Source organism: Aphelocoma coerulescens, chromosome 1A, assembly GCF_041296385.1.
Source record: "Aphelocoma coerulescens isolate FSJ_1873_10779 chromosome 1A, UR_Acoe_1.0, whole genome shotgun sequence".
NCBI lineage: Eukaryota > Metazoa > Chordata > Aves > Passeriformes > Corvidae > Aphelocoma > Aphelocoma coerulescens.
This window is the reverse complement of record NC_091014.1, coordinates 64,259,837-64,275,209: the sequence shown is the minus strand read 5'-3', so window position 1 is coordinate 64,275,209 and position 15,373 is coordinate 64,259,837. Positions and strand designations below refer to the sequence as shown.

At 43.2% G+C, this 15,373-nt stretch overlaps 1 protein-coding gene across 1 annotated transcript in view; it reads right to left on the bottom strand.

The window, feature by feature from the left end:
* The window catches only part of DYRK4 (dual specificity tyrosine phosphorylation regulated kinase 4), a 31,133-nt gene extending 15,786 nt beyond the window's left edge, over positions 1-15,347 (bottom strand). Inside the window, exons 1-3 of the mRNA XM_069003961.1 lie at positions 15,209-15,347; positions 12,784-12,866; positions 2,264-2,405 (exon numbers count right to left, since the gene is read on the bottom strand). Of these exons, the coding sequence (XP_068860062.1) occupies positions 2,264-2,287 (24 nt within the window). The 5' untranslated portion in view covers positions 2,288-2,405; positions 12,784-12,866; positions 15,209-15,347. The remainder of the gene's footprint in view (positions 1-2,263; positions 2,406-12,783; positions 12,867-15,208) is intronic.
* Between the last annotated feature and the right edge of the window lie 26 nt (positions 15,348-15,373).

Here is a 15,373-nt window from a genome sequence, read left to right as displayed (position 1 = left end):
GCAGAGCTGCTCCATCCCTTTGCTCCCCTTGGTGTCCCTGCTCTGTACTGCCTCCAGAGGCTGTGGCATATCCATACTTGCATATGTACTTAGATTAGAGAGTCTGAAAGACTTTTCCAAACTAAATATGGAGATAAAACTCTGTGTACAGATCTACCTGACCCCATGAAGGAAATTCTGCCCTTTGACAGGCTCAGCTGTCTCAGCATCAGCCATGAAGACACCACTCAAGCTGGGCAGACCAGCTGGAAACTGCCCTTGAGATAACTGGGCTCTGAGTGTGCTCTTCCTGTTCATCTGAGTACAAATGAATAAACCCTTATGCAAGGGCAAACTTCAGATTCAGAACAAACTGAGAACAACAACTGTGGCTTGAGAGAAATGGCCATGGGTGTCTGTGAAGCACAGGAGAAGGGCAGGAAAGGGATAAGTATTAAAACCTCTCTTTGCTGAACACAGAAATTCCCCTATTTGGAACTGGAGACCACCCAGCCAGGGATAAGGGATGATATGCTGTAAATCCAAAATATTACCAGTGCCAACACAGCAAATGCCACAGAAGAGGGCGACTGGACTACTGCATCCCAAACATGAGCATCCTAGAGCATGACATAGCTTGTCCAGAGCACCAAATATCCTTGTGTGTATTTCTTTAGATGATGATGCCATGGAAAACTCAGTGCCAGAGTATTTTTACAGACTCTTCTCATGCAATCTATGTACCTTGCTTTTCAAGGGGGAATTACATTTGTTACGAAGGTGAATCTGGGATACACAGTTAAAACTCTACTAATTATATCAGCCCAGCTCTTAGTAAGACTATTAATTTTAGTGAGTTATACTTTTTCCTCATAATTCATCCATACTTCATTCCCAGCTAGCTATAATTTTCAGTTACTGGAGCTGATGAAACTATTACATTTCATTACATTCAAAGGTAGTTTCTTAACTGCTTCATGCTTTTCTAGCTACAAGTCAATACAAAGCCAGGATTTCATAGAGAAAAGGCTATCACTGAAAACCAAGGAAACAATGACTTCACATACCTGTGCAGACTGCAGAATCTTCACTCTGAAATGGCATTTTATTTCTTAGCAATACTTTTAAAAAGCTGGGCAGTTATGTCTATATTACGAAAGTTTTTTTGAAGTAGATTTACTAATAAAGCATGAAAAATTCCCAAAATGTCTTTAAAACTGAGCAAGAGCTAAGGAGCAGGTGAGTGGGTTACAAGATGTGCTGCCAGAATTCGTAATCCATTTAATTTCTGTTCAGTGGGGAAAGATTAACAAGATTTTGAGGTGGACATTTCTCCTTTTACAGTGAAAAAGCAAAACTAGTCCATGCCTTTTTTTAACCATGGAAATCTGTGTCCTCTTTGTCCCCCTTTCTCAAAACCTACTTACTAAGGATTTATTCCTCTTTAGGCAATTTATTCAATAAAATCAGTAAGTGACCAACCTTCATAAAATTCCCCCAAATGGGTAAATAACAAACTTTTATCTGTAGAAAAACTGATGTGTTCCTACACCAGTCCTGCTGAATGGGGAGCAGGTGGATTTATTGGACAGTCCACACAGTGGCTTTATTTGATGGTCTTGATCCAGGTGACCCAGCAGAGCTGCTCTAGCAAAACCCTGGACTTGCCCTATGGACTCTGCAGCTGAGCTGTTGTGGCTGGGTTCGTTCTGGCAGATGCACTCCAAAGAAAAACTCCAGCAACTGTTGCTATTCCACTCCATTTCATTCCTAGTTTCCCTGCTCCTGTGGCACTCAGCCTTGTCCTACAGCTCCAATGTTGCAAGCCCAGACTACCATCTCCTGCTATTCCAGCCCTTCAAATCCTGGATCACCTTGCTCATTCCAGTTACCACCAAAGAAACAGAACAAGGTCCTCATCCACCACCTAGCCCACAGTCACAAAGTTTTAAGTTTATAGCATTCTGTGAAATCAGACATTGTGACACACTTCCATAATTCTCAAAATATTAGAGTATTTTTTTCATTACCACATTAACCATAGAAATCAGAAATGCATTAAAATTTTGGACATTTTTAAATAAACAACTACATAAAATAAAGACTCCACTGTCTCCTCATTCAAACAGGCATTCTCTTCCCCCGTTCCCCAAACTGAATCAAGCCTGTAGAATACATGGAGAGAATACAACACAGGTGCTAAATCATGCAATGCATTAAAAACCTGTAGCAAATACACTCTCACTCACTCAAAATACAGTAGGAACACAAACATTTTCCCCACCTTGTCAACTATTTCTGTCAGCATTACTGCTGGAGCTGTTAAGTGCAGGATAGGAGCCGTTTATTCCATTCGGCGAAGGCATTTCAGGAAGCCCACCTTCATCTAGTCAGAGCATAGCAGGAGCAGTTCCATGCACAGTGCCCTGAGCAGAAAAAAATGGATAATGCTTCTGCTTGGCTTCGGATTTAAATTTTTCTCCCGGAAATATGCCAGTGACTATTAGCTGCTCTAGTATTCTTTTGGTGGCCATCTGTTCTCTTTCTCAGCCTCCTTCTAGCCAAATATAATTTTCCATATTTATCATGGCAAGTCAGTAATAAGAAAGACAAATATAACAGGATTGGCTGTTCTCCTTGTCATCTCAGTCTGTTCTTTCTCACTGAGCTCATGTGCTTGCGAAACCAAAAAACACTTCAACTTGGATTTTGTCAGAATTTGTCACAGCGACCTTGCTATACAGTGAGCAAAATCTCTTCACCAAGACTGACAGACTGGAAAATGAAAATAAATTAATTCCTCAAGGGTTGGTTTCTCGTTGGGTATTATATGTCAGTTAATGAGGACCAAACTGTGCACCTTGGTCTATGGTTCTTGAGGGCATCGGTGCAGAGCTGCTCTGCCCTGTGGGATAATGGGGCTCTCATTTTGGTGTGGATAATGAGACAGAGCTTAGCTGCCCTCCTGTCTTTCCTCTTCCTCCTTTGGATGCTGTACATGTGTGATGGGGCACTGATGGAGGTGTCCCTATTCCCCAGCTGTCTTAGGGGAATATCTAAAGCGAAAATACAGTGTGGTCTCCTTCATACAGCCAAAGAATGGCATGTTCCCTGCTGGTCTGAAATCTGTCAACAACCCAGAATAGTTCTACTTTCACTCAGAAACCAGGGTTTTCAAGGAGGAAATACATGCTCATCCACTGAAGGCTGCTGCTTTTATAGGTGCTGCTGGAACGGTCAAAGGGACAAACAGTTATTCCTTTGCACCCATGGTGGTCCCTGCAAAGCCTTTCCTGATGTAGCTGCTGGGCTGCACCATCCTAAAAGGCATATTGCTCCCACTTTCATCACTCCCACTTTTCCATTCATCCAAGCTTGGCAACCATCTAGGCAACAAATCCTCTCCAGTGTTATAAAACTTACATGCAAGAGAAACTTCTCATTTTTTCAAATAACCACTCAGGCTGTCATACCAGCACGGGAGGCATGCAGATCATGGAGGTCTAGAATGGTTTGGGTTGGAAGGGACATGAAAAATCATCTCATTCCATCCCCCTGCCATGGGCAGGGACACCTTCTACTATCCCAGCTTGCTCCAAGCTTCATCCAACCTGGCCTTGGACACTGCCAGGGATGGGGCGGCCACAGCTTCTCTGGGCAACCTGTGCCCGGGCCTCAGCACCCTCACAGCTAAGAATTTCTTCCTAAAATCCCATCTAAATCCTCAATGTGAATCCATTCCCCCCCTGTCCTGTCACTCCAGGCCCTTGTCAATAGTAGCTCTCCACAAGCATTCCCAGAACAGTCTCCAAAGAAAGGAGTGAAATACAGATCTGCCCATGTTTCAGCCACCCCCCATTTAGAAGAACATCATCTACTTTATTTTCTTTATTTCCCTTCTTTGCAATGTTTTCTCTCCTCCTCATTTTATTACATTCTTGTAAACATATTCAAATTTGCTGTGATAACTCATGCAGGAATAAAAACAACCTTCAGGATCATTCTTTTGTCATACCTGAAGAGGACCAACTAATTTTTGACGACACAAGAAATTGAATAAAGTTTTCTCCTTCCATTTCTCAACAGTACTCTCAAAGCAAGAGAAACCTGCCAGGATTCTTACTAAGTTTCAGTCATGCTACACTGAAGTAAAAAGCAGTACATAAAATGTTCCAGCTATAAATTTCAAGCAGTTTCTTTAAGTTTGAAGGAAAGATTTATGATCTTTGTAACTCCTTTTTTTTTTTTAATTACCCACTTCTGACAGATATTTAATTAAAGGAGCTAAGTGCAATAGTATATAACTTCCTTATGGATGTGATCACTGCCTGTGATCATCACACAGACAACATCTTTAGCAAATTCTGTAAGTTTGGCAACATCTCTGTGAAGTTGAATAGTGTTAGTGGTAAAGGAAATTAAAACAGCAAAGAAAACCCCCTGCATCCTGGAGTGGGAAGAGGATTAATTCCATCTTAGCTAAACATTCAAGGTAAACAAATTTCCCTGTGGAAGTGCCCCTGTCTTTTTCTTGGCTTGTCTTCAGAAGGAGCCTGTTCCAATAACGTAGACTAGATATCCCAAACTTTTACATCCCTAGAATTAGATTAGATTAATTCTACTCTTTATAGCATTTACCCTGCTACTCCTGCACTTCAGTCTTCCTGATCTGAGCAAGGGCAAACGACACAAAGGAACAATGAACTGAGCCCTGTCTCAGTGCTGTGCTGTGGCATCCATCCAGGCTTGAGCAGTGCCACAGGGAATGTCCAAAGCTGCCACTGCAGGCTGAACCAGGGAAGATAAATACCAGATTCCCTGAAGCAATGTGAGTGGTGTTGACAACCACTCCTGCTCTATGTGCTCTAATAAAGCGTAGGAACTACGTTTTTTGCCTTTTGCAAACTCAGTGCAAAGGGAATGGTTGATTTAAGGTTTTGCATACGTTTACTTGGGCAAAGAACCCACCGAATGAACCAATCAGTCCAAGCCTGATAGAAATAGAAAAGCCAGTCATGGATTCTGGCTCCCTTGGAATGTTTCTTCCACAGAGGAGTGCAAAAGCTTGGGACAGGGTAAAGTCAAGATTCTAACATTTAAATTAGTTGCCAGTAAATTGGCTCTTTAAAGTTTATTAACAATTCCTATCACAGTTAAGATCTGTTCTTTCTCCTAGCAAACAAGAAAAAAAAATACAACGGTGTTTGTTCTAAATGTGCTCAAAATCTGGGTAAGAATCATGAATGCAATTTTACTTAGGAGGGAATTAAGGCACTGTGTTGCTAAGGATGTAATTGCCAGAATCTTTTGGGATAGTTCCTAACATCTGAATAAGTGTCCTTGACTGAATTCAAATAGAATTTGGGTACATGGGGATTTTCCAAACAGCTCTCTGACTGTATAAAGCCAAAAGGACCTCAGCGACATCATCATTTCTAGAAAACAGACTGGGCAAAGAAGTGACAGCCCAGAAATCAGTGCTCCAACTGGTTTTTCTAATGCATCAATCTGTTCTCAGGACTATTCCAAGAACAGGAAATGTGGTTATTCCTGGATTCACAAACTGGAGAGGAATCACATGAAAAGCAGGAATTCGGCATGAACCAGATAAGCTGATTTAAATCAAGTGGGGTGCACAGATGAAAAGTCATAGGCAAAACCCCCCCCCCAAAATTTGATAGGCAAATATATCATAGAATCATAGAATATCCTGAGTTGGAAGAGACCCACAAGGATCATCCACTCCAACTCCTGGCCCTGCACAGACACCCTAACAATCCCACTCTGTGCATCCCTGAGAGCCATTTCCAAACACTCCTGGAGCTGTCAGGCTTGGGGCTGTGACCATTCCCTGGGGAGCCTGTTCAGTGCCTCTGGGGGAAGGACCTTTTCCTGATATCCAGCCTAACCCTCCCCTGACACAGCTCCAGCTGTTCCCTCAGGTCCTGTCCCTGGTCACACAGAGCAGAGATCAGGGCCTGCCCCTCCTCTTCCCCAGGTGAGGAAGCTGCAGAACTGCTGTGAGCTCTGACCTCAGTCTCCTCCAGCTGAAGAGACCAAGTGCCCTCAGCCACTCCTCGTGTGGCTTCACCTCCAGGCCCTTCACCATCTCTAAAACCCTACTTTGGACACTCTCTAACAGCTTTAGGTCTTTCTTATATTGCAGCACCCAAAACCACACACAGTATTCAAAGTGAGACCAAGTCAGCCCAGAGCAGAGTGGGACAATCCCCTCCCTGGCCCCGCCGGCAATGCTGGGCCTGGTAAGATCCTTATCATGATGGAAAAGGATTTTTGGCTTCCTTATCAAGCCCTGAAAGCTTTGCAAGAACTTTCATTCAAGAAAGAGCTCCATCTGTTTCTACCCATTTGCAGGTGAAACTCGGGGAGCACCTGGTTATCCCTGTGCTGCCTGGGAGTGGAAGCTGGAGAGGCCAATCCAGGAGAACCAAGGCCTCTCAGTCCTTCTGTATTTCATAATTACAGTTACTAAATACCTCCCCAAATCCTACTGACATCACACATTCACCTGTGCATTCAGATATGCTTCCTAAATAATGCCCTCTGAGGAGGAAAACCAGGGAAACCATTTCTCAACCTCATCACTTCAGAGGGGTTACACTGTATGAAATCAGTAACTCAGCAATGAGTGATCCCTCAGTGATTCTTCTCCAGAAAGTAATTTAAAACAAAAAGCATCAAATGGCAGTTTTAAACTTAGAAACACACTCTTTTTTTTTTAATAATGTAGAACTTTTGATTTCAGAGTAATGCAACTCACTGGGATTTCTATAGAGCATCCTTTTTTTCCCTCTAAAATAAAAAATAGACCAGCTGTCTACAATAAACATACATTTTTAATACAGCACAAAGCCTTTCATTCAAACCAAAAGGTCAATCTGAAATCTTCTGTAGAACCCTAGGTACTCTGAGATTCTATAAATTAATTATTTGCTTACTATTTATGCAGAAACCTGTAAGATACTCCTGTAGCTTAAAAATGTTAATTTCTTATCTTAGCAGCAATAATAATGATACTGCTTTCATTAAAAATTGCCATCATAGAATCATAGATTCATAGAATATCCTGAGGTGGAAAGGACCCACAAAGATCATTGAAGCCCACATCCTGGTTCTGCATAGGACAGTCTCAAGAATGACACATCTTAATTCTACTTCTCCAAAGAAATTTAAATAATGGTTAATACAATAAGAATATCATGTGGAATTGATGGCAGATGCTACAACGGACCAAACTATCTTCTTTCCGTTTATTTTCAGTTCCTCACAACAGGTACATCACAACCTAATACAAACATTTGTACATCAAACAACAACAAAAAAATGCCAACCATTATTACCTTAGGCTGGACTCTTTTATTTCTTCTCACTTGTAAACAAAAGTTACTGAAGAAGCTGAAATCACAGCAGCTCTCACTGCTCCTTTCTTGCTTTTCCCATAATGACAAAGCTCCATGTTTGAAATCTGTCTCCATTAAATTGTTCTCTTTGTGATTTAAACCTGACACTGCAGTTAATCTGATCCAACTGTGCCCCTCTGTGAATAAAAGCCAGGGCTGATTGATGATTTTTAGGGTGAGCTGGCTGGAATCAAGTCCCAGGTTGTTTTACCATGTTCCCCAGCACTGACAGAAACCAAATTGAGCTGACCTGGGAAGCTGATGCTCTATGAAATCTTTGAGGACTTTACACCAGCACAACATGTTTGTCAATTAGGCTCAGCAGCACTGCAAACCCATCCCTTGGGGTGCCTCATTTGCTTTGCTTTCCTTCCTTCTGTTTTTTAATTCTTTTTCAAAGACACAGCTGTAGCTTTAGCTCACCTGCTCTAAACATGAACTGTCTAATGAGGGTAAATCCAAGGTAATTCGAGTGTTATTGAGAATCCCAACAGTGCCCCTCAGCACCACCCTCACAGCTCCCTCTTAGCACTCAGAACTCTTGGCAATTTTGGAATGAGTGTTTCTAGGTAGTCCTGTCTCTGTTTACACCCTAATCCTCTATGGACCCCTTAGATATTCCATCAGCAAAATGCCTGCAGCTGGAGCAGTCTCAGCTTGGAATATTAAAGGAACAGACCTCGGCGGTCTTTTATTTAAGTATTCCAGACAGACTCCATCGGGAAATATCTAATGCTTAGTCTCAATTCATTATTTTCTTTACTTTTCTTATAAGAATAACAAAGCAATTCATGTTTCAAACAAAAACACAGAAAAAATGCAGACACAAACTCTACTAAAGTGAATGAATAATTTTTACAAATCAGAAGAGCAATGCCAGCCTTAAAACAATAAAGCCACAGTGGGTTTGGAATAAAAGAAAGAGAAAACAAATCTTCAAATTGGCTTTTCTTTTTTAATCAGGGAATCATAGAAAGGCCTGGGTTGGAAGGGACCTTATAGATCATCCAGTTCCAGCCCCCCTGCCATGGGCAGGGACACCTGCCACTATCCCAGCTTGCTCTGAGCCCCATCCAGCCTGGCCTTGGACACTGCCAGGGATGGGGCAGCCACAGCTTCTCTGGGCAACCTGTGCCAGGGCCTCCCCACCCTCACAGGGAACAATTTCTTCCTCATATCCAATCTAAACCTCCTGTTTGTCAGTGTGAAGCCATTCCCCTTGTCCTGTCACTCCAGGCCCTTGCCAAGAGTCTCTCTCCATCTTTCCTGTGGGCTCCCTTCAGGCACTGCAAGGCCACAGTGAGGTCACCCCAAAGCCTTCTCTTCTCCAGGCTGAACAATCCCAGTTCTCTCAGCTTTTCCCCACAGGAGGAAAATCAATTTGACATGAAAGTGCCAGTGAACCATTTAATAGAAAAGGCACATGACAATTGTAATCAGAATGAGTGGATAAATACAGGAATGAACTTCAGCTCTGTAAGTGAACTGCCTAATTGTTACCAGAAAAAGGAAAAAAATCAACCAAACAACACAAACAATAACAACAACTAAAACAAGGAGTCTGTGACTTCCCAACATTTTGAATCAGGCTCATGAAAGAAATCACCTCTGTCTCCAAACCTCACTTCACTTATAACCTCAGTCATCCCAACTGCAATTACAGGGCTCCTACTAAAAAAAAGGTAAGGACAGTACTATCCCTGTATTTTTGAGTAGAATTAAAAACAGGTCTATTGATTAGGTGGAAATATGGAACGGCAGAATGCAACTTCCAGGCACATCCCTGTGCCTTCATTTTCCTCTAGACCAGCTCTGAGTGTTTTGGATGGTTCTGTCTTCTTGCAAGGGCTGTATGTGAAGCCCAGGGATTTTATTTGGGGAGGCTGGACTGCCTTCTGCTGAAATCTACTTTTAGCTCTTGCAAGATGCCTACATTTAGCTGCACAGGCCAAAAGCCAATTTTCAGGAATTCTGCAGGCACTTGGGCATATCAGGAATGCAGGTGCATGCTTGATGCAGTGGCTTACTGCTGTCCACTTCTTCCTATCCCCAGCCAGTGGAGAGCACTGGAAACCCCTAGGATTCAGGCTGCTGTCTGCATTTCACATGTAATGTCTTGAATAATGTGCTTGGCCTCCTTTTCTCCAGGCTAAACACCCTCAGCCACTCTTCACAGGACTTACCTTTCAGGTATCTATCTCAGTATCTACATACACTGAGTTTTAATACAGTCATCTCAATGTATTGAAGATAAATGTGCCAAAACGTCCATGCCTGGCACATGTGTATTGCTATCATGAATTAAATAGTAGATTTCAAGTATATATTTTGCCTCACTTTCTCTTTGGGGAGGAGGAATTTGTCAGAAATCATCCCCCGGTAGTGTTTCAGGAGAAATGTGTATTTATTAAAAGAGCTTTCCTATTATTTGTAAAAAATATTTTAATAGTACCCTGTTAATGTGCATTATAAATTCTCAAAATATTAGGGAGATTTCAAAGGATAACTGTTTCATATACATTACTATACAAAGAATAATTAGAATTAAAGTAGATGATCTCAAGCAGTGGCTTCAAATCTAAACAGTTCTGTGACAGTGATACTGCAGTGTCACTCTCACCACACCAGCCCTGTGTTTTCAGGTGTGTTGCCACTCTTATCTCACACTTCTCACAACACCACTCACTTTACACTCTGTGTAAGACCTCGCTGCATGTTCAGCTACAGAGTGCAAAATAACGTCATCATCAGGAGAGTAATACATCATATCACATGTTAACAAAACCAAAATTTGCTCATAAATCCATCTTTTCCTTTGCACAGAAGAAATGAAGAGTGTAGAGAGTAGCTACTGCAGGATGTGCTGCATAACATGTCTCAGGAATGATAGGGATGAAAATTTGGGAGTTAGGCAGTGTTCCCACTCACGAACAGGCTGTGATGTGTGGAGAACAGAATGCTTCCCATCAACTTCAATAACACACCTCCCCACTCTTTTGGGACCAGCTGGAAAAATCTGCCTCCAAATTTCTTTGGCAAGAAAGATGAATCAAAGCAAATGAGGAAAGGGGAAGGAGGAGCTGATCTCAGACAAGCTCCAAAGGGGACACAGCTCAGCAGGGAATGTATTCTCCATTATCACTTATTTTTGCAACCTCACTGGGGCTAGTGAAGATACAGGGCATGAAGGTGACAGATGAGGAGAATCAGACTTTATTCTATGCACAACGCTCCAAATCAGAGGTGGGAAACACATCTCCTACAGGCCATGATTCTTCTTAAAGTGATCACTTACAAACTATTCAGGGCTATGTATCTCTCTTGCTGATTTGAATGTTTCCAGGACCTTTGGCAGCTCTCCACAATTTGCAGTTCCTCTGCAGGTAGCCTAAATGCAGCCAACTCTGGGTAAATACATCTCATCTGCATTTGATTTATGGGCAAGATTCAGTCTTCCTAGAGCAGACTTTGTGCAGGTAAAAGGGCAGGTGGAATGGGTGGGGGCACCAGAGCACCAGAATCCATCCACATGGCAGGAAAATGAACTAAAAATTTTGCACTTAATGATCTTTCTCTCAAGAAAAACAGCTGGCCTGCCTTCCCAAAGCCTGGCACTGGCTTCATGGTTACATCTGCACAGCCATGTGAACACAGCCAAAGGGAACATCGCTTACAAGGGAATTCAGTTCTACCTAAAATCACTGCAGGACTTCTAGATGTTATCAAAGATTGTTTACAAGGGCATAGAGTGACAGGACAAGGGGGAAAGGCTTAAAACTGACAGAGTTTAGATTGGATATTACAAAGAAATTCTTCCCTGTGAGGATGGTGATGTGTACTAAAACTCTGTATCCATGTGTGTGAGGACATAGCAGGTTCATCACAATAATCATAGACTCATAGAAGCATGGAACGGTTTGAGTTGGAAGGGATCTTAAAGTCCATCCAGTTCCAAACCACTGCCGTGGGCAGGGATACCTGCCACTATCCCAGCTTGCTCAGAGCCCCATCCAGCCTGGCCTTGGACACTGCCAGGGATGGGGCAGCCACAGCTTCTCTGGGCAACCTGTGCCAGGGCCTCCCCACCCTCACAGGGACAGTGACTCCACCACCTCCCTGTGCAGCCCATTCCAATGTCTAACCACCCTTTCTGTGAAGAAATTTTTCCTGACAACAGTGGCCAAATGCTGCCTATTTTCAATACAGGGAAGCACTATGGCATTCTAAGTTCCTGAGGACTTCAATTTATGCCTCCAGCTTCTGAGGTCTATGCAGTTCTCCTAACTTTGGTTGTCCTGAATGCATCTGTTTTCCTGACTTAGAAATGCTGGGGAAGACCACAGAATCACGGAAAGGGTCAGGCTGGAAGGGACCACAGGGGGTCATCTTGTCCCACCTCCCTGCTCCAGCAGGGCCATCCCAGAGCACAGGGCACAGGATTGTCTCTAGACTGTTCTGGAATATCCCCAGCGAGGGAGACTCCACACCCTCCCTGCATGTTCTGTTCAGGGCTCGGTCACAGGACAGAAGTTCTGCCTCCTGTCCAGGTGGAACTCCCTGGGATCAGTCCCTGCCCGTTCCTCTGGTGCCATTGCTGGGCCCCCTGGAGCAGAGCCTGGGCCCTGCTCGGAGCCCTCCCTGCACACAGGGACACACAGGGCTGCGGGCCCCTCTCAGCTGGGGCTCCTCTCCAGGCTGAACAGCCCCAGCTCCCTCAGCCTTTCCCTGTCAGGGATGCTCCAGGCCCTAAATCATCTCCACAGCCTCTGCTGGCCCCGCTCCAGGAGCTCCCTTGTCCCTCCTGTCCTGAGGAGCCCAGAGCTGGACACAGCACTCCAGATGTGCCTCACAGGGCTGAGTAAGATTTGCCCATTCTTACACTTTTTGACTTACAGGCAACTCTGTTCCTATGAAACCATGACAGAGACTCTGAAGCAGCTGAACCACACTCACAAATTGCATAAACATGACTTTTACCCAGGGAGGGGCTGACAACATTCGAGAAAAGTTATAGCAAATATCTGGAAAAGAACTACATGTTAAAGCTTATAACTGAATTAAATAATGCAAGAAATACCTACTAATATTATAAGTCACTGATCTATGAAAACGTATTAGAGTGAGGCTGTGTTGTTGATAATACTTGACAAAAGTTAAAGATGGTTAAGGCTTATTAAATTTCTTTTTGTTTTTCTGTTCTTGATATTTTGCTCACACTTGTCATCTGACCCTTTGATGTGCAAACACTTTGCAAATACAAGTGATAGCCACATAGCTCTACTGCACTGGAATGATAACTTGATGTTATTATGCCCTCTAATGTTGACTTCCTACATAGTTGCAGGCTTTTAACATTCTAAAAAATATGCACCTATCTACTAACCTTTACGCTGGGATGGGGTTCACAAGGTATTTCTGAAAGAACTGCCTGATTATAACTCTTTAGAATCTTCAGGTTAATGAATCCTGCAAAGATAATAAAATGAAAGCAAGATTTACACAGATTTACTGGAAGTAAAAAAATGTGTAACACCCAAGTAAATCTCTCATCTGTTCAAGGAGGCAAACAGAATCTGTCATCTTTGGCTCTACAAGATGGTCTACCACCAAGCAGATAAGTGTCATCTGGGTTTCAATCAGTTCTAATTTCTTATGATTTCTTTGTACATTGCACTATTGTAATTGTCCCCAAGGGCTGTCAGTATGAAAAAGAATTTGGTGAGAGGAGTTGAGATGTCTGAGCATTAAACAGAGCTTTGATACAGAGGAACATGTAGATTCATTTACACTCAAGGCCAGTTAAGTCCTTCCTTATTCAGTCAAGGCTAGAAAAAAAAAATCTTGAACTTTTGAGAGAATTACATTCAAAAACAATTTAGAAAAAAACAACCAATGGGAAAAAATACAAAATGCAATAAAAATAAATTTCAGTCTTTTAATATCCCAAATGTACAGGAACAACTCATGCTCAAAGTCTTCATTTAAATGTACACGTGTTGTAAATATTGGGGGTGTGAGGACAGAATCAGCACAGCAGAAACAGCCTCAACTCAAAGAAGTTCTTTTTTTTTTTTATCACAGCTTTTTGGCTTCCTCTCAAGAGAATGATGTCACACCTGAGTGGACACAGACCAGAAATTCTTTGTAAGCAGCAGGACAAAGTGTTTTAAATGCAAAGAGTAGGGTTTTGCACAGAGGGTCACCAGAAGTGGTAACATCCTGTTTTCATCTTTGTGGTTTGCACTGATACACTTCGAGTCTGTTGGGTTAACGAACAAAGGGACAACAAAAGTGATCTGACATGAAAGACAGAATAAATTTATCTGCTTAGAGCAAATTACACTCAACATATCTGTCAAAAGTTAAAGAGCAGTTTATGGGATTCCTGATGCAACTGATCTCAGGAAATGGCATTTGTGCGTTTTTGTTTCTATTAGAAAAATAACAGGAAAAGATCTCTTTCCCTTATTAAATCTCATGTCTCTGTATAAGCATTAAGATAAATCTTTATTTTTTAGCCACTTTAAAGATACAGTTTTTCACATTAAGAGAGTATCTGAGAATAACCAATATAGACCTGGGAAATGAAGGTTTTGGACCTTTTGAATTACAGAAGGAAGTAATCACACATTTAAGAGTTTCTGAATCAAAACTAAATTCTGTTTTCTTCAGAAATAATGAAAACTGAAACAGTGATCCTTGCCTTATGATAACCTGATTGATAATGCATCAAGAGCAAACAGACAACCAACCTGCAAGGAATCAGTGAAACCATTAACAGAAGGCTTTGCAAAGGCGCAGATTACACCTGAAGGATGGGATGTCATCCAGAGGGACATGGACAGGCTCCAGAAGTGGCCCATGGAAATCTCATGGGATTTAGCAAGACCAAGTGCTGGTGCTGCACTAGGGTCAGGACAACCCCTGGGATCAATCCAGGCTGGGGATGAGCAGAGGGAGCAGCCCTGGCAGAAGGACTCGGGGGTGCTGTGGGTGAGAGCTGGCCCTGCCCTGGCTGTGTGTGCTGGGACAGAACCCCCTGAGCTGGGCTGAGCCCCCAGCGTGGGCAGCAGGGGAGGGGGAATTCTGCCCCTCTGCCCTGCTCTGCTGAGACCCCCCTGCAGGGCTGCATCCAGCCCTGGGCCCAGCACAGGAAGGACAGGGAGCTGCTGGAGCCAGTCCAGAGCAGGGACACCAAGGGGAGCAGAGGGATGGAGCAGCTCTGCTGTGAGGAAAGGCTGAGGGAATTGGGATTGTTCAGCCTGGAGAAGGGAAGGCTTTGGGGTGACCTCACTGTGGCCTTGCAGTGCCTGAAGGGAGCCCACAGGAAAGATGGAAAGAGACTCTTGGCAAGGACCTGGAGTGACAGGACAAGGGGAAATGGCTTCACACTGACAGACAGGAGGTTTAGATGGGATATGAGGAAGAAATTGTTCCCTGTGAGGGTGGGGAGGCCCTGGCACAGGTTGTCCAGAGAAGCTGTGGCTGCCCCATCCCTGGCAGTGTCCAAGGCCAGGCTGGATGGGGCTCTGAGCAACCTGGAGTAGTGGCAGGTGTCCCTGGCCATGGCAGGGGAGTGGAACAATATGATCTTTCAGGTGCCCTCCAACCCCAGCCATTCCATGAGTCTATGATATTCCTTTGTTAATGCAATTCTCTGAGTCACGGGTAATACGGACAGAAATGGATCTGCTGCCATCCACTCTAATCAATACGCTTAGATAGGAAATTATTGACACTGTGGATTAGTAACAGCTCAGTTTCATTAATCAGTAACAATCACTTCACTGCTTTATAAAACCCCCTACCTCAGCATGGTATCATGGTCCTCAATGAAAGCCCAGGAGCTCCAAGGAAATTCCTCACTGTCTGAGCCTGACTAATACTGCTGACTTCCAGTAAGAGCACACAGGCAAAAATATCTGCCAGACTGCAACCAACATCTAAAGTGACCTTCAAAATTAATAAATTCA